A 20,294-nucleotide genomic window follows, 5' to 3' on the forward strand; every position below is an offset into this window, starting at 1 on the left:
TTTGAGACCAGCCTGGCCAACATGGTAAAACCCCATCTCTGCAAAAATCACAAAAATTAGCCAGCCGCGGTGGTGCGTGCCTGTAATCCCCGCTACTTGAGAGGCCAAGGCAGGAGAATAGCTTGAACCTGGGAGGCAGAGGTTGCAGTGAGCTGAGATCGCACCACTGTACTCCAGCCTGGGCGACAGAATGAGACTCCATCTCAAAATAAATAAATAAGTAAGTAAATAAATAAAATAAATAAATAAATAAAAATAAGCATAAACCCACAGGACAAGGAAAAAGGGAGAGGAACCAGCAACAACCAAGTAAAAGAACTTGGCAGTTCCTTAAAAAAAAAAAAAAAAAAAAAAGCTGAATTTGAAGCAGGAAGCTTAGAAAGCTGAGAAAGAACCTGATTTACCCCAGAAATGTCTCCTAAATTTCAAGAATCTGTACCTCTGGAATAAGAACAACAGTGAGGTCCAAAACAGGATGATTTGTTTAAAAAAAAAGACCAAAAGATCCCCTTCCTGAAATTGGCAGCAGGGAAAGAAAATAGACCCCCTACTATCCCCGCCAAAAAAACCTAGAAGAAACACGCATCGCAGTAAGCTATTTTAATTTATTTTATAATTAAAACAGAAGATGAGGGAGAGTATTGCATCCCTGAAACATGAACAGCCTGCTACAAAAGGAAACATTAAAAGAGAACACAGCAATTGAAAAAGATATATAGATATAGATATAGATTAGATATAGATATAGATATAGATATAGATAGATATAGATAGATCATGAGAGCAGAAATTTAAAAATTCAGGTGGAGGGTTGTAATGTAGAATTCAGGAAATCTCCCAGAAAGTGTTACAGAAAAATAAACAGCTAGAGAGTAATAGAGTAAAGGTTAAAAAAAAAAAAAGACATGTAGGATTGATTTTCTGACAGATAGATAGAGTCCAGAAAGAGAAAAAAGAGGGAAAAAATGGAGGAGACAATGTTTTCAAAGGACACTTGATCTCTTCTCAGCCTTTTGGCTAAGATTGAATGCAAAGAAACACTTGAAGAAAAATTTTCAGAAATGAAGGATATAGGGCCAGGCATGGTGGCTCACATCTATAATCCCAGCACTTTGGGAGGCCAAGGGGGGCAGATCACCTGGGGTCAGGAGTTTGAGACCAGCCTGGCCAACATGGTGAAACCCTGTCTCTACTAAAAAATGCAAAAAATTAGCTGGGTGTGGTGGCACGTGCCTGTCATCCCAGCTACTCAGGAGGCTAAGGTAGGAGAATCGCTTGAACCAGGGAGGCAGAGGTTGCAGTGAACCAAGATTGCATCACTGCACTCCAGCCTGGGCAAGAGTAAGACTCTGTCTCAGGAAGAAAAAAAAAAGAAAGAAAGAAAAGAAAAGACAAGACATGACATGAAGGCTACATGCTGGATTAAAACTGCTTACTGACTGTGTGCAAGCCAGTACAAATGTACCCACACTAAGGCAAATCAAGTGGAATTTAAGACCCCAAAAACAAACAAAAAAAAGAGCTCCTATGAGCTTCCAGAAAGGAAAATGGATTTCAAAACCAAAATTCAAGTATCTAAATGTTATGAGTTCTCAGTAGCCAACACTGGAAGCTAGGAAACAATAGAAAATGCCATCAAAATCCTGAGGGAGAAAGATTTCTTAACTAAAATTTTATACTCAGCCAAACTAGCAATCAAAGTCCACAGCAGAATTAAGGCATTTTCAGACAAGCAAGATCTCCCAACTTTGCCCTTTTATTTACACTTTTTCCCAGGAAATATAATGAGGTAGTAAAGCATTAAAAAATATATGGGAAATAGAGGGCCCCAGAGAAAGAGAGAGGATGGAGGAAAGAAAGTCTCAGGATATTGGTAAAGGAAGATCTCAAGACAGTATTCTGGCAACAAATTAAAAAATGCAACCTGACCTAATCTGAACAACTCAAAAAGCTGCAGGAGAGATTTATTCAAAGAGCTAATACTAATAGAATAGTTAATGAGTTAGAGTGTATAATGATGAAATTTAGATAATTCTGGGCAGTTTGAGGTTAAATTATAAGTATATTGAAAACCAAGCAAACAGACAAAGGAAACAAGACAATTGACAAGATGTTCTGGAAAAGCAATAATTTATACTTTATATGGCTCAGCTGGTGAATGGCCCTTATATAACCAACTATTCAGTGTAAACTCTGAGTATTTATGGAACCAAAATTATGACAATAATTGTATTGTAGTTTGTGGGAGTAGAAAATGTGCACATGTCGGGTGAGGGGTTGGTGAAAGAAAGCTAAATTCATCTTCCATAGAGGAAAGTCAAAAGATAATGCTGAATTGGAAAAATTGAGAAATAGCAATACAAGTACATTGAATGTCAGTATAGAGGCAAATAACAAAATATCCAGCCACATGTGTTGAAATGATTGCCCTTGGAGAGGAAGGATTAGGAGAAGGAGTTGTGGGGGATTTGAGTTATCCATACCATGCCTTGTAGAACAGTTTGACTCTTAAACCTGAAAGTGCCCTTGCAAAAATTCTCACAGTGAAAAAATTGTGACAGTGAAGGAGATATGACCTAAATAACTTCACCTTGTCTTTAGCCTCTAAACTGCCCTTGGCCATTTCTGAGCATGGGCCAAGCTAACTTTGAAAGAATTTACTTATAGTTTAAATAATAATAGCCCTCCCCAAAACTAAACTGCCTTCATAATGCTAATAAAAGGCCACCAGGTAAACAAAACAAAACAAAACAAAACAAGAAGGGCCTGTATTCTGCTAAGATGTAGGTATACTTAAATGATTAGCAGCATTATTATTCCAGAGGTCACAAGATTTGCAATCTCCCCAATTACTCCTATAAATGATATCACTATTATAAAATCTAAGATTGGCCTTTTGAGATGTCTTTTCAGACTTTGGCATTTCTGATGACTGGATGGCTCCACCTAGACCCAAGACTCATGACTCAAGGGTCCCGTGGCACCCACCCAGAAGTGGATTCAACACGTGAGGACCATTTTCCACACTCCCATGATCTCATCCCCAGCCCCCTGCCTGCCAAACTATCTTTAAAAAACCCTAGCCTCCAAATTTTCCGAGAGGCTTTTTTATTTTTATTCTTATTTCATTTATTATTTTAGTATTAATAAAACTCCAGTCTTCCATTTAGCCAGCTCTATGTATGTTAAATGCTTTCTCTATTGCAATTCCCCTGTCTTGACAAATCGGCTCTCCCTGGGCAGTGGGCAAAATAAACCCACCGGGCAGTCACAAACCAAGCCCATATATAACTCTGATGAAAATTAAAACTACATTTAAAAAAAAATTGGTATTATTTTACAAAGTTCTATCATTTACACTGAAACTCCTAACCAAATGATTGCACATACTTTAATGGATGTGAAAGTCCAACTTCAGTTTATTTGTTTGTAAAAGACAACCAACTTAGCTCATGAAACATCATATAACTTTTAAAATATTTTAAAAACTATGCTTTCTTAGTGGCACTGCAAATATCAAAAGCAGCATAAATGCTAATGGATACGAATAAGGAGTACTTTACCACTTGATCCTGGGAGGCCCTGCAGGCCTGGTGCTCCAGGCAAGCCAGGTGATCCTGGCTTCCCTGGTTTTCCTGGAGCAGAATCAGGTCTCCCAGGAATACCAGCTTCTCCTGGAAGCCCAGGAAGACCAGGAAATCCTTGTGGCCCAGGGGGTCCTATCATGCCTGCAAGATAAATCAAGAATGAAAATTACATATACTCTCAGAGTAAACGTCTCTGTAGAAGAAATCAAGATCGGTACACACTTGCTTAGGTTATCGAATTTTTTAAAGGGAAAGAGACGGAGCTGGAGGTCATTATGCTAAGTGAAATAAGCCAGACACAGAAAGAAATACTGCATTATCTCACTTATATGTGGAATCTAAAATAGTCAAACTCATAAAAGCAGAGAGTAGGATGGTGGTTCCCAGGGGCTGGGGGAAGAGAGGAATGGAGTGATGTTGGTCAAAGGGTACAAAGTCTTAGTCATGCAAGATAAATAAGTTCCAGAGATCTACTGTACAGCATGAAAATGATAGTTAACAATACTATATCTTATATTTGAATTTTGCTAAGAGGCTAGATCTAAAATAAATCTTCTCACCACCCCCACAAATGATAACTATGTAGACGTGACAAATAGGTTAATTAGCTGGAATGTGGTGATCATTGTACAATGTATACATATATCAGAACATCAAGCTGTGTATCTTAAATATAAACAATTTTTATATGTCAGTGATATCTCCACAAAGCTATTTCCTAATGCTCTAGATGACAGCTTTCAGAAGTAGAAAAAAAATAAGTGATGTATAAAGTTTGCTTTTCCACAGAACAGATTACTAGCCGTAAAGCAGGAGTTATAATAATTTGAATAAACTGCATTAAAACAAAAAACATAGCTCAAAAATAAAGACAATATCCCAGCCATTAAAATGTCTTGCCTCCTTTGAAATAAGCACACAGTGGAAAGAAATTGGTTTAGAGAATCAGATTTTCTTACCTTTTCCCCATTCTTTAGGATTATTGGGGAAGAAACATATTTGATTTAATGAAATGATTAGTTTTTCAATCTTTCTACCTTGATAACTTGGTAAAAATAATCCAAATAAACATATTAGCATACTTAGTGGGTAAAAATATAGACTCACATAATCATCTAGGTAGAACATAAAATATTGTACCTATCACAGCTGCCCAGGTTGATGGGGAAGGATGGAGGTGCCAGATTTCAACTTGGCCTTTCCCTCTCTAGCAGGGGACCTTAAGCAGTTTATTTAACTTATTGAGTATTCTGTATATATACCTCCAGAGGCTTGTTATGAGGATTAAATAAAATAATCCATGTAAGAAGCTTAGTGTAACATCCAGCAAGAGCACATGCTCAGTGAATGTTCAGTGTGTTCAGATGAGGTCAAAACGAATAATGCAACAGCAGGAAATCCTGCTTCCCCTTGACATCCTGCTCCCCTTGCTGCTGTCTTTGGCTTAAAGATAGCTGAAAGCTGGCCAGGCCCGGTGGCTCACACCCGTAATCCCAATACTTTGGGAGGCCGAGGCAGGCAGATCACCTGAGGTCAGGAGTTTGAGACTAGCCTGGCCAAAATGGTGAAACCCCATCTCTACTAAAAATACAAAAATTACCTGGGCATGGTGGCAGGTGCCTGTAATGCCAGCTATTTGGGAGGCTGAGGCAGGAGAATCGCTTGAACCTGAGAGGCGGAGGTTGCAGTGAGCCAAGATCATGTCATTGCACTCTTGCACTCTAGCCTAGGCAACAAGAGCGAAGCTCCATCTCAAAAAGAAAAAACAAAGATAGCCGGAAGCCTCTGTGAGAGTGACCACCTCTCACAGCTTTTTTCCTAAGCGTGTCTGGCTCCAGATCCTCTCTGTGGAAGACTGCATTTTTCACAGATGGCCATCACGGGAGCTCTGTCCTACATCCTCTTGTTGAACTTTGACATTTCTCTATCAAAAGGTGGGTGTGTTGCCTCCCTCTGAATGAGGCCATTAGAAAAGATGATTCAGCTTCTGCCTTGTGAGCCAAAACACTTGAGACTGAAATTCTGAGCTACCATATAAGCAATGATAAGAAGCTACCATACTGTAAGGAAGCCTTAGTACAGAGCCCACCCAGGGAGGCTCCTGAGGCTACGCAAGAGAAATCAGAGAGGTGTCCAGGCAGGCCCAGCCCTTCCTGAACTCTTAAACTGCGGAAAGAGTGAGAGGTACTGTACTGATTGCTATTGTTTCAAACCACTAGGTTTTAGGAAATTTTTTCCGCAAGAGATAACTGAAACCCTGTCAGTAATCAGTAATGTAGCATGTTTATTAAATTAATGGCTGTCATTATTGTGTCCATATGTGCCGGGCTTCAGTAGACATACAAACATATTCACTCCTCGAACAATCCTGCAAAGTTTATACCTTACAGATAAGGCACACAAAGTTTAGGCCAAATATCTGTAGTAATAATAGCTAATATATTGAATCTTTACTATACACTAGACTGCAGTCTAAAGGCTGTATGCATATTATTTCTTTCAACCCCAAGGTCTTGTTTTACAGATAAGAAAACTGATGTACAGAGAGGTTTAATAAATGTCCAAGATCACACAGCTTGCAAGTAGGAGAAATTGGAACTTTTCTAGTTCATAGTGCAAATGCATTAAGTATTTCACTGTACCACATTATACTATATGGCTTTCACTAAATGCTAAGGTGGGATTTGATTACAAGTGTCTGACTCTGAAACTGTGTTTATCTCATGGTAAATACTGTAGATAATTACCAAATTATCTACAAGATATTGTATACGTTGTATATATAGTAAATACCATAGACATTAACAATAATATCTATCATATCTACAAATTATATATACAAGTATATAACAGGACTAGATACACTCCTGTGCTCAGAACAAAATGAAAATGAGCTCCTGTGGATTTGGCTGCCATCTTGTCTTCATGCCATTTCTAAGACCTGATGTGGACTCAATACAATCAGTCATTGGATGAACCTGGGTGCTGCCTGCTGCCTTGTCCCATTGCCAAGAAGAATGCTTAACCACCTGCCAACAGGGAGAATGGGCTACAGTGTGTGGCATCTTGCAGTATTGTCCACCCAACTGTAGAGCATGAAGTCAATAGAGTAAGTTGTGACAGCATTAAATTTTTTTTATTATAAAAGAAATGAATGGGATAGAAGAGTGTGTCACATACCGAAAATGTATACTTCTGTGTATTTTTGTCTGAATCACCTGTACATATGGATACATACATGTTTGTGTAATGTAAATGTATATGTTTTGCATATAAATGTAAAATCAAATGCATTTCTTACTATGGGTCATAGTCAAGATTTGAAAGCTATTGGGTTAATTTATTTTTTAAAACCTTGTGAATTAAGAGGTTTCCTGGGTTTGAATCCACTAGAGACACTTGTTACTTACTATTAGATATTCATTTTCATATGCTGGAGACACTATTCTATTACAAACAAGCCTGATTGGAGAATTCTAAGACCAGAGTCCAGTGCTTTCTGACCAACGGAATACTCTATATTATTTATATACTCCTGGGTCAGTTAGGCTAAGGCTGTGCTATCTAAAGGTTAAGTGAACTAGACAAAGCTTTTCCACCTTTGTGGTTACTGAATCCTGCAAACCGAAAGCTAGATTCATGGAAGATTAAACAAGAGTTTTGTAGTTAGCAGTTGAATATCTCAGAAAATTTCTCACTTCTTCTCAGTAAATATAACAAGAGACACAGGCTGGGTAAAACTACGTTTACTCAAGACTTTTCTCCTCACAGGTTTAATCAATTCTCCTGGGTTCACAGACTGCAAATACCCTCTAAACTTCAATTCCTAATCTTACTAGGAATATTAACCAGCGCAGCACCTGAAGGAGTTCAAAGTCCTTATGCCAACAGGACTCTTTCCCAGGCTTTTTACCAAATGCCACTGTGGCCCATCATTTTCTTATTTTTGTTTTTGAGGCGAGGGAAGAAGACTTTTTTAAAGTAATTATGAATGAAAGTTTTTTTAATCATAATTTTTACTTCCACCTTTCATGCAGGAGATTTAAGCGAGGGATTAGGTGAATGTACTAAATTTTACAAGTAGATGTCAACAGGGAGAGCCTTCCAGAAGGGTGGGAAAACATGGGGAAACACTAATCCTAGCAGTGGTTTCCAAGCCTTATCTGCATTCGATAACTTTGTGGGAGGCCTGTTGTTATACATACATATTCCTTACAACACCCCTATGATATTGATTGAATGTTCTGGGGTGAAGCTGAGAAACCTGTATTCCTCCCAAGTAAGTGATTAATTGGTTTGAGTTCAGTGGTTCTTAACCTTGGCTATATGTTACAAATACAGGAGCGCTTCTACAGTATCAGATCCCCAGGCCCATCTCCCAAGAGTCCAACATTCTTGGTCTGGGGTGTGCACAGGCGTCGGTATTATTTTACACAATCCTAAGGTGATTCCAGTATCAGCTACAGTTGAAAGCTACTGGTGCTGATGATGATGCAGGAAATCTGACCTGTAAAAGCCAGGGCACATCAGGGCATCCGTACCTGCACAGGCTTCCCCTGGTCTGCCCAAGAGACCTGGGGGACCAGGTGGTCCAACATCCCCTGTTTCTCCATAGCGGCCAGGGAACCCTGGGTCCCCTGGTGGGCCTGCCAAAGATAATGGTACATGAGAATAAACAAATGATATGTGCATTTTAAAATTCAGACAACAATTACTTTTTGTGAGACTCAGTAAAGTATAATTAGGAGACATTTTTGCAGTTTCTCATTACATTTAAAATGAAATATCTTAAATGTGAACCGCTTTGGCTGTGCCTCTTCCTCAGACACGTGAACTTTGAATGGGGCTCTTTGTCACTGATTTAGGCTACTCCTTTTGGTGGCAGCATCTTGATAGGTGTTAGTCAAATAGTTTTGTTTTTGTTTTTGTTTTCAGATGGAGTCAACCTCTGTCACCCAGGCAGGAGTGCATGATCTCAGCTCACTGCAACCTCCACCTCCCAGGTTCAAGTGATTCTCATGCCTCAGCCTCCCAAGTAGCTGGGATTACAAGCATGTGCCACCACACCCAGCTAATTTTTGTACTATTAGTAGAGATGGGATTTCACCATGTTGGCCAGGCTGGTCTCGAACTCCTGACCTCAAGTGATCTGCCTGCCTCAGCCTTCCAAAGTACTAGGGTTACAGGCGTGAGCCACTGAACCCAGCCAGTAAAATAGTTTCATACAATTTTTAGCGATTAAAAATAGACTTTCTGAAAGATAACAATAAAAATCCCAGCATACAGTATATGTACTGAAAAAAACCTCATGCACATGTGTAATTATACACTCATGCTACGGTTCGTGCATTCAGCCTGCCTAGTGTGCAAGCTATGGAAATACTGGGCCAGACTCTTCTGTCCTGGCCACTCAACTCCTATTTCTGCATAATTTATGGAGGAACTGAATAGGAACACAAACCTTTGAGTGGAAGAGGTGGAGTCACCAAAACACCTGGTGGTCCTGGGTGCCCTCGATTTCCAGGATCCCCCTGAAATCATTCATTCATTCACTTTTTAAAGGAATATTAATTTTACTCATGTTGCCTGGCATTAAACCAGTATTAGAACGATCATGTGCACATTCATATAAGAAGCAGAGATTATAGGCTGACTAGAGAAATGAAGCATCCATGGAGTTTTAGGAGCAGCAAAGATGCATCTAATCTCTTATCTACAAGTAGTGGAAGTAAATAGCAAGTCACAAAGCTTCCACAAAAGAAAAGAAATTTAACTCCAGTGAAATTATTCTATGCCTATAAATTGGATACCTCTGATGTCACCAAGTTTGTTAGATATACTATGAGCATTAATGTCTGACTTGACATCAATGACAAATAGTTTATTCACCTAACAAGGTCCGAATCTACATTTTATTTTAGCAACAAATAGTGTCCCCCTAAATTGTGTTCCTTTAATGCCACCATGGCTTTAAGGGAACACAATTCCCTTGCACATGCTGAGCAAGTGCCAGATGTGAGGTCACAGAAGTTAAAAAGGAAAGAAAAAATGCAGTGGTGTTGAAAGCAGAAAACTCTCTAAGATGCCCTCTGTTTCTAATCTCAATGAGCCCATGAATTTTTTTAAACTCTCATGATTATTCACCTTCAAAAGGATCACTTCTCAAATGTAGAACATAATAATGCTTAATATGACACTGATATGATAATATGATAATCATGCATAATAACACACAGCATGCATTAAAGTACTATACAGTCAGCACTCTTATACAAAATATTTTTAAAAAATAACAATCCAATGATAAAAATAATAAAACAATAGAATATGACAACTGTTTACATAGCATTTACATTGTATTAGAGATTATAAGTAACCTAGAGATGATTTAAAATATAAGATACGGCGTGTGTAAGTATTATGCAAATACTACATCATTTTACGTCAGGGACTTGAGCATCTGAGGGTTTTGGTAGCCTAGGGGTTCTGAAACTAATCTCCCACAGATAACAAGGGACAACTGATATGGTTTGGCTGTGCCCCCAGCTAAATCTCATCTTGAATGGTAACTCCTACAATTCTCACCTGTTGTGGAAGGAACCCAGTGGGAGGTGATTGAATTATGGGGGTGGGTCTTTCCTGTGCTATTCTTTTTTTTTTTTTTTGAGATGGAGTCTCACTCTGTTGCCCAGGATGGAGTGCAGTGGTGTGATCTCGGCTCACTGCAAGCTCCACCTCCCAGGTTCACGCCATTCTCCTGCCTCAGCCTCCCAAGTAGCTGGGACTACAGGCGCCCACCACCACGCCTGGCTAATTTTGTTTTTGTATTTTTAGTAGAGACGGGGTTTCACCATGTTAGCCAGGATGGTCTCGATCTCCTGACCTCATGATCTGCCCGCCTTGGCCTCCCAAAGTGCTGGGATTATAGGCTTGAGCCACCACGCCCAGCCTTTCCTGTGCTATTCTTGTGATAGTGAATCAGTCTCACAAGATAATGGTTTTAAAAAATAGGAGTTTCCCTGTACAAACTCTCTCTTTGCCTGCTGCCATCCATGTAAGACGTGACTTGCTCCTTCTTGCCTTCTGCCATGATTGTGAGGCCTCCCCAGCCACGTGGAACTGTAAGTCCATTTAACCTCTTTCTTTTGTAAATTGTCCAGTCTTGGATATGTCTTTATCAGCAACATGAAAAACAGACTAATGTAACAATTGAATAAAAAATTAACTGTATCTCTTCTAAAAATTACATTCTTGATTGATTCCTGGCAATACTTTTAAAAATAAATTAGATAATATTAAGGATATAAACTTTTATCAGGATATATTAAAATAGGCTCACTTTTTACCTTTGGGCCAATTAATCCAAATAGCCCAGGATCTCCAACCAGTCCTAGTTCTCCCTACAAACAAGCACAAACATGCCTTAAAAAAAAAAAAAAAGTGACTGGGTGACAAATTATCTCATTCTCATTTAATTTAAGCAACACATTGCCCACTGAGACCATGCAAAGTCTTAACACTGTTCGTCAGTTGCATCAGACAATCTTGTGCTTCAATTTTTGCACCCACAGCTAAATCCTGCAATCCATAAAATGAATGTGTCTGCCTTCCTAATTACTGTGTTTGCACGCAACAGTACAACTTCTGAATTATACTAAATTGCATTTACTAATGAAATGTATTTATTATCTCTATAATGAGGTACATTTACCTTTAATCCTGGAAAACCTGGAGATCCATAGGAACCAGGATCCCCCTAATAAATTCACAAAAATCAGGATAAACAGAATTAAATCAGAATGCATTAACCAGCTCAGTGCATCATTTTTCACCTTATCAAATTGTTCCATGGATATTTGGTCCTGTTTGCAAAGCTAGCTGAATAAAAGGAAATAAATATAAAATAGATTCCATTTCTTTATAACATTTGCTACTTGAAGTGATCCTCAGTCTTATTTAAAAAATCCATGTCATTGCCAGTGTTTTAATTAAGAATGTATTTTTGTTGTCGTTGCTTTTCCAAATTTAATTTACTTAACTTAGTGCTTGCACTGGGCCAAATATCTTTAAAATCTCTGCAATATAATTTGCCTGGAAATTAATAGTTGCTCTGTGCATCATTAGCAATAAAAATGACCATGGAAACCAATATTGCCCCATTCAGTACTAAATCTAGAACCAAATAAACTCAATGCCCATGCCAGCTGCGGTCTGGCCTCCATGGTGACTCTATGAATGGGCTTTCTATTAGTGACATGTGGTGATGTTTGGAGCTTAATATTGTACTTTTTTTCTAGCTACTGCCCCTATATCACCATGTTGTTTCCTCGAATAGACTTAAATTAACTATTCCAAGCTACTTTCCTACTGGCACTGAGGTGCCAGACAAGAGATGCCACAATCCTGTCACTTTTCCCAAATTCTTCTATCTTTTGCTTGCCTGTTTTATCTAAATGATGTCAATGGAAGGATGCTCTGGGATATTTAGATATTCCATAATTCTCGTCCAAAATGTTTTGTTCTTACATGAGCTATTCTTCGCTTTTGAGCTTGTGGGACTACTGACCTGGTTTTATAAAAACATGAAAGAGAAATATCTCCAAATTCACTGATGTTAACAGCAAATGATGCTTACCCGAGGCCCTGGAAATCCAGGAATACCTTTTTCTCCTTTTGCCCCAATATCAGATTCTCCCTTTAAGAGATGACAACATTTAGAGGGGTTCAAGCAACAATATTTCAGCAATAGGGAAAGCAATATTTCAGCAATAGGGAAAAAAAACAAAATGAGAAACAAAAATTATTGTCAGCAGCTTAAAGAAAACTTGAGAATAGAGGCTCTATAGTATTATGATAAGATAGTGAAAAATTCTGGTAATATATATTAGCACTTAAAGCAATGATAAAGACCATGAGAAATAACATTTTAAGTTAAGATAGTACATCACACAAATGAAAAAAAAAAAGGTACTTAAATAAACTACCTTGCGTCCTGGTGGTCCTGGCAGTCCAACCATTCCAGGAATTCCTTTTATACCCTAAAAATTACAATGAATATAATTTGGTCTATTCTTATTATTTAACATACTGAATTCCATCTCCTTCAGAAATCATCTCTTTTTACAATCTGTTTCACCTTAAAAAAAAAAAATCTTAAGAGATTACTCTTCACCTGTTCTAATCAGCACACTTATAAACCAGATACTACTTGAGCCAGTTCTCTATGTGAGAGGTATATGGGATACCACAGTGGACCACGGAACCAGGCAGCAGATACAATTTGGGAATGCAGCCATTGAAAAAGTGGCTTATTTTGAGCAAAGTAAAGAAATTTAACCCAGCAATTGAAAAGCAACAACAGAATCTGCATGTGGCACCAATAATACCAGCACTGGTAGCTGACAGAGGAATTAATATTTGCCAAGAATCTATTACGGCCCATTTCTATGCATTTGTTACCTTCTCAATTATCAAGACATCAAACTCATCTGTAACATCTAAAGGACAACTGGGCTTCCGGTGGTCTTTTCAATCCACACGTCAAAACAACATTAACAAGCACATGTCATAATTTAGCAGCCTGAGCTAGGTCTGCCACTCAGCAGCTGGGTAAACTTGAGAACACTGGGAACCTTCCAAGCCTCATTTTCAATGCCTCACGATGGGGCCAATAGTAGTACCAACCTATTAAAGTAGGTTTGAAACTAGTGCAGTGATGCACAGAAAGACCTCTGTACTTTGCTGCCACAAATCCATGTCAAAAAATATTTTCTACTGCTACTTTCCGAGGTGACATATGGATTTGGGAATTACCTTTTCTCCTTTATAGAGACGAAAGTCAGGTGGCTCCACCAACAGGGTGGGTCCAGGAGAACCTTGCTGACCAACCTCACCCTTAAAAAAAAAAGCAAGATAATGAAAATTTCATATTAATTTATGTTTTGAAGGTTTTCACCCATGTATTGTGGTATAATGCTTCCAATCCTATGTGTCATGGATTTAAAATACAAGTTGTGGCAAGTACATCATAGAATATAAAAGGATATTTATTTTCTTATAAAAATTTAATACACACTTATTGTTAAAAATAAATTTAAAAAATGAAAATGATTCTTAATCCTACTATCCAGGGCCAGGCGCGGTGGCTCACGCCTGTAATCCGAGCACTTTGGGAGGCCGAGGTGGGTGGATCACGAGGTCAGGAGATCGAGACCATCCTGGCTAACACAGTGAAACCCCGTCTCTACTAAAAATACAAAAAAAAAAAAATTAGCCGGGCGTGGTGGCAGGCGCCTGTAGTCCCAGCTACTCGGGAGGCTGAGGCAGGAGAATGGCATGAACCTGGGAGGTGGAGCTTGCAGTGAGCAGAGATCGTGCCACTGCACTCCAGCCTGGGCGACAGAGCGAGACTCCATCTCAATAAATAAATAAATAAATAAATAATCCTACTATCCAGAAGTAATCTCTATTAAAACTTTTTTTTTTTTTTTTTTGAGATGGAGTTTCACTCTTGTTGCCCAGGCCACAGTGCAATGACGCGATCTCGGCTCACAGCAACCTCCGCCTCCCGGGTTCAAGCCATTCTCCTGCCTCAGCCTTCAGAGTAGCTGGGATTACAGGCATGCGCCACCACGCCCGGCTAATTTTGTATTTTTAGTAGAGACGGGGGTTTCTCCATGTTGGTCAGGCTGGTCTCGAACTCCGGACCTCAGGTGATCCGCCCGCCTCGGCCTCCCAAAGTGCTGGGATTACAAGCATGAGCCACCGCACCCGGCCTATTAAAACTTTGATATAATTTTTGGTGGTGTGTGAACATATGTGTATATATGTACATATATGTGTATATAGGTGAACAATTTGTTTTATGTTTATGAAAAAATAATCAGAATACTATAATAAATATATAAACATGATTTAAAATATACAGCATATTTTATTAAATTTTTAAATAATTTTATATTTTTCTTACAATATTTTGTGAGCCTTTTTCTATTATACTAAAATCTCTTCAGGATCCTGATTTTTTTTTTTTTTTTTTTTTTTTTTTTTGAGACAGAGTGTTCTCTGTCACTCAGGCTGGGGCACAATGGCGCAATCTCAGCTGACTGCAACCTCTGCCTCCCGGGCTCAAGTGATTCTTGTGCCTCAGCCTCCTGAGTACCTGGGATTACAGATAATGCACCATCGTGCCCAGCTAATTTTTGTATTTTCAGTAGAGATGGGATTTCGCCATGTTGGCCAGGCTGGTCTCAAACTCCTGGCCTCACGTAACAATCCTGATTTTTAGTGCCAATAAATAATCTATCACAAGAATGTACTGTGATGTATTAAGCCATCTCACTCTGGTTAGATTAGATTATTTCTATTTGTTTTCAATAATATTTTAAAACTGTAAAATAATAGCCAAAATTTTTATTTATGCCATGATAGATGTTTTTCTACTGAAGAAAAGAATGTTTCTTGAATGAATTTTGCCACAATCATAAATTCTCACCATTAATTAGAAAATAAATATTTTGTGCTTTTCTGGGTATTACTATTATTCTACACTTAGTATGATCTTTCTTTTTGTCATAGTTAAGAACAGGCTATATATAGGTCACCCATGTTTGCAAACCAGGCCCTTACTGGCTCTGTCACTTGGGGCAAGTTCCTTAAAACCTCTCTCAGTCCTCATTTCCTTACTTCCTTGAAACCTCATTTTTCTTCTCTGTGAAATGGAGATTGTAATATTACCTACCTCAAACTATTCTTCCATTGAATAGATAATATACATAAAATGCTTCCCGTGTTGAGGGTAACAAAGTAAATTCCCCAATATATCATTACTAAAACTACTAATGCTTTTGATAGGTGGAATTTTTAGAAGAATATCAAGTTTAAATAGAAAAAAAAAAGAAGAGTTCAATTTCTACCTAAACCTGGGAAATTGAAGAAAAGCCAGATTAGAAACATTGTCTGTTTTGGTTTTTTTTCCTTGATTTATCTACACACCTAACACAGTGTTGGTGTAGCACCTGCCCTAAAGATATCTGCTGCGTGAATAAACCATTGAACAAGCACATTAACAAAACATGAGTAAAAGCATAGCATGTATTGGTAAAGATAGCCACTCTTATTCTTGTAATTGAGATAAACCTGAACAAAACCCTTAAAAGCTGACAAGCAGCCGGCTTCTTCAAAATATTGGTCATACTGCTATTTTTTTTCATATTGTAAAAGTACCATATACTCAGCATAGTCAAAATTACAAAGAAGGAAAACTTTGAAGAATTAAAATGTAAAAGGTCCATAATTATATCATGTAGGCATAAATAGCAACCATTTAGGGCAGTGTTTCTTAAAATGAGGTGGGCAAACATGCTCTAGAACATCTGAGAATTCTGCATCAATATTTTATCTTATTTTATTTATTTATTTATATTTTTTGAGACATAGTCTCACTCTGTCACCCAGGCTGGAGTGAAATGGCACAATCTTGGCTCACTGCAACTGCCACCTCCCAGGTTCAAGCAATTCTCCCGCCTCAGCCTCCCAAGTAGCTGGGACTACAGGCACACGCCACCATACCCGGCTAATTTTTGTATTTTTAGCAGAGACGGGGTTTCACCATGTTCACCAGGCTGGTCTCGAACTCCTGACCTCAGGTGATCCACCCGCCTCGGCCTCCCAAAGTACTGGGATTACAGGCGTGAGCCACTGGGCCTGGCCCAAAATTGTAAAATTATGTGTTCATTCACCTGACAATCTAAAAGAATTAAGGTAAGCACATTTGAGATCATTTGAATGGCCACCTCATAGCCAAATACTTCCAAGTTATTCCACAGCCTGAGTTTGCAAATGTGTCTGATTGGACTGGCGCGGAAAGTCACTAAGATGCCAATGCTTGCTGGATTCTGCAATGGCACACGGGCTCCTGTGGCTTCGACGAATATATTCCAGAGCTCCATGGCTTCCCAAACTTGAAAAACATTGTTTTGGTATATTTTCATTCAGTCATTTCTACAAGCCAGAGATTCTCAAGGTTGGGGGAAGGGGAAAGTAGTTAGGCAACCCCTTCCCGCAGGGACATTTGGCAATGTTTTGATACATTTTAAGTTGTCACGATTGGAGGGACAGGATGCTACTGACATCTAGTGGGGAGAGGCCAGGGATGTGGCTAAATATCCTGTAATTCACAGGACAGCCTCCACAACAATGAAATAGCAGCAGCCTGAGGTTGAGAAATCCCTCTCTGTGTATATTTTAATGTCTTTCTTGTTGCCGTTGCTTTTACAAAGTTGAGTTTACATTTTTGTACCTGTACTTTCTGTTCAGCATATCACAGGCACTTCCCCACTTCATGAAGTCATCATACGTATTTTTGACTCTTGTGCCATTCTGTTAAATGACTATACCATGACTTACTCAATCACGCTGGAACTCCATGAGAGCAGGGATCAGGTCTGTCTTGCTAAATCCCCACACCCAGTGTCAGTCCTAGCTTGGCATGGAGCAGATGCTTAATATTGACTTGCCCTCAGTTGTTGAAAGAGCCACTCACCTACTGCTGGATGTTCAGATTGTTTCCAGGTGAGTTGCCTTTTAAAATCACTTTTTTCTTTCTTTCTTTTTTTTTTTTTTTTTTTGAGACAGAGTCTTGCTTTGTCACCAGGCTGGAGTGCAGTGGCGTTATCTTGGCTCACTGCAACCTCCGCCTCCCAGGTTCAAGCAATTCTCCTGCCTCAGCCTCCCGAGTAGCTGGGACTACAGGCACGCACCACCACGCCCAGCTAATTTTTGTATTTTTAGTAGAGACCGGGTTTCACCATGTTGGCCAGGATGGTCTCAGTCTCTTGACCTCGTGATCCACCCGCCTCAGCCTCCCAAAGTGCTGGAATTACAGGCATCAGCCATTGTGCTCAGCCCTTAAATCACTTTTCTAAAGCTTATTCTTACTAAGTTTTACATGTCAGCCAAAAGGACAGTGGGTGTGAGTGGCAGGGGGAGGAGACAGGGAGGACAGGCATAGAAAAGGAGTGGGTTGGAGATTGTGTATTGCTCAGTGCTCTTGGTTCCAGTCATTTATATTTGTATTTATATGCATATTTAAGGGTGGAGTTTAGGATTTATGTGAAATTAAGCAAAACAAATCCGTGATTTGACAAAGCTGTTACTCTGGACATAATATATTGTCAAAAATGTTCAATCTGTTTGCTAGGGTGAAATGTGTTGCACAAATTAACCCGAATGTAGTGTTAAATTGTGTCAGATCTTTCATTTTACAGTCAAGGGTAATGGTGCCATAATAATTCGGCAAAGAAAAGTTCTCAGCCATAAAATTGGGCAGTGACTAGATAATGAGTACAAGTTCAAATAATCAGAACAGCCTCCACCCCTGAGCAGCACACACACGTCACCATCTGCTCCTCAGAGCAAGAGGGAATTCTTACCGGGTCTCCCATTTGCCCCTTTACTCCCACACCGGGATTTCCCTGAGAAAGAAATGAAAAAGAATCTAATTGCTTTTGAATTTTAAAAAAGTAATTAAAAGCAATTAAGACTTCTGGCTACACAATATATTGCAGTTCATGGAATATTTTGGGAAGTCTGATAAGAGGAAAGCCATCATTCTGACAAATATCAGTGGTCAACCATTTCATTGTTCAGGGCTCTATTGATGTATCTTGCTCATGACTGCCTACCTTCAAACCTGGACGCCCTGGTTGGCCCGGAGGTCCCTAAATCAAGGGAGAAAAAAACACAAATCAATCATCAGACATAGAAATAAGAATGTGCCTTCTTTTGTTACCCCAAAATAGGGTCCTATTTAGGAAACCCTTAATTTTAAAACACGCAGTGATGGAGTTTCTATCATGGATGGGCTGTTTTCTGTGAAGATGATGTCAGTGGCTCATCTGCAGGGACCTGTGCTTCAAGATGGAGTCCCACTGATAATGGTGGGTTTTCAGTGATTCATCGATTATAATCTCTCAAACGGCCCACCTGTGTCTGACCCAAAATGGCAACGTTGCTTCTTTATTTTCATGTAGAATCTGGTTTTTAAAGGGATCACATCAGCAGTGCTGTACTTACCACTAACCCTGGCTCTCCAGGATATCCTGTGGGACCCGCCGGTCCTCCTGCCCCCCAAGATCCCTAAACATGAGAAAAATCAGTGCATCTGTTACCCAAAATTGTAATCATCTTTCACAGAAAGAGTTGCGTGTGATCCCATGTGGATAAAAACCTGTAAAGAAATCACAGCCGCCAGCACATCTGCCCTGCTAGGACATTTTCAACAGCAGCTTTGATGCAGCCCTAAAAGGGCACCAAGCAGTCCGGGCGCAGTGGTTCACACCTGTAATCCCAGCACTTTGAAAGGCCAAGTGGGGCAGATCACGAGGTCAGGAGATCGAGACCATCCTGGCCAACATGGTGAAACCCCGTCTCTACTAAAAATACAAAAATTAGATGGGCGTGGTGGCAGGCGCCTGTAGTCCCAGCTACTCGGGAGGCTGAGACAGGAGAATCGCTTGAACCAGGGAATCGGAGGTTGCAGTGAGCCGAGATTGCGCCACTGCACTCCAGCCTGGCGAAAGAGCAAGACTCTGTCTCAAAAAAAAAAAAAAAAAGCACCAAGCTAAAGGTAGCAGCACTCTGGTAGTTGTGATAAATTCCTTCATTTAGGGTCCAGTTAAGACCCAGAGATCAATCTACCTATTTACAAATACATCCTGTAATAACAAAAGTGGAGAACAAAGAAAATGCATTACTACCTACTCCTAAATTCTGTTACAATTTTGATATACATCAGGATGCTTTTAAAGTATTATTATTAATTAACATTACATATTAATGTATTTATACTTTTTAGTATATTTTTAAAACATGGTCTGCAAGATCTCAAATTGGGGAAATATAGTCCCTAATTTGAGATCAAGATGAGTCAGCCATACAAAATTTTCTACAACATGTAAGTTGTAACACAACTATACACAAATTGTCAAGAAAAGGTTACAGCCAGGCTAGCCTGGAAGTGTGGAGAGATGTTCCCTGGGCTCCTGCTGACTCTGCCCAAGTCAAATGATTGGGGAGTGTATAATGAAATTACTCTGTTTAGGAGGATGAACTGATATTTATTTTAACAGCAACACTGAGGTATCACATTTATTACATGGACCTGAGCTTCAATCGTAGTAAGGAAACCAGCCCAGGAAAGTCGTTCCATCACTAGCCAGAAGTTACAGGGCAAAATTATAGCTTAACTTTTGGAAGGCAAAATGGAGTCTCTGTCGCCCAGGCTGGAGTGCAGTGGTGCGATCTTGGCTCACTACATCTTCTGCCTCCTGGGTTTTAGCAGTTCTCTGCCTCAGCCTCCCAAGTAGCTGGGATTACAGGCACGCACCACCACATCTGGCTAATTTTTGTATTTTTAGTAGAGACGAGGTTTCACCATCTTGGCTAGGCTGGTCTTGAACTCCTGACCTCGTGATCCACCCGCCTCAGCCTCCCAAAGTGCTGGGATTACAGGTGTGAGCCACCTCACCCAGTCTTTTTTTTTTTTTTGAGATGGAGTTTCAGTCTTGTTGCCCAGGCTGGAGTGCAATGGTGCCATCTCAGCTTACTGCAAGCTCCGCCTTCCGGGTTCGAGTGATTCCCTGGCCTCAGCCTCCTGAGTAGCTGGGATTGTAGGTACGCGCCACCACGCCTGGCTAATTTCGTATT

At 39.6% G+C, this 20,294-nt stretch overlaps 1 protein-coding gene across 4 annotated transcripts in view; it reads right to left on the reverse strand.

The window, feature by feature from the left end:
* Nucleotides 1-20,294, reverse strand: part of COL4A4 (collagen type IV alpha 4 chain) — a 157,373-nt gene that overhangs the window by 83,345 nt on the left and 53,734 nt on the right. For 3 of the 4 annotated variants that reach the window (XM_516128.7, XM_009444464.5, XM_016950591.4), the window contains exons 10-20: nt 18,663-18,725; nt 18,272-18,307; nt 18,020-18,061; nt 13,401-13,481; nt 12,572-12,625; nt 12,223-12,282; nt 11,299-11,343; nt 10,934-10,987; nt 9,049-9,118; nt 8,129-8,233; nt 3,564-3,728 (exon numbers count right to left, since the gene is read on the reverse strand). In XM_516128.7, the coding sequence (XP_516128.5) occupies nt 3,564-3,728; nt 8,129-8,233; nt 9,049-9,118; nt 10,934-10,987; nt 11,299-11,343; nt 12,223-12,282; nt 12,572-12,625; nt 13,401-13,481; nt 18,020-18,061; nt 18,272-18,307; nt 18,663-18,725 (775 nt within the window). The remainder of the gene's footprint in view (nt 1-3,563; nt 3,729-8,128; nt 8,234-9,048; nt 9,119-10,933; nt 10,988-11,298; nt 11,344-12,222; nt 12,283-12,571; nt 12,626-13,400; nt 13,482-18,019; nt 18,062-18,271; nt 18,308-18,662; nt 18,726-20,294) is intronic. The other variant, XM_054679440.2, reaches the window with a different exon arrangement.

The sequence above is a fragment of the Pan troglodytes genome, chromosome 13, assembly GCF_028858775.2.
Source record: "Pan troglodytes isolate AG18354 chromosome 13, NHGRI_mPanTro3-v2.0_pri, whole genome shotgun sequence".
Taxonomy (NCBI): Eukaryota; Metazoa; Chordata; class Mammalia; order Primates; family Hominidae; genus Pan; species Pan troglodytes.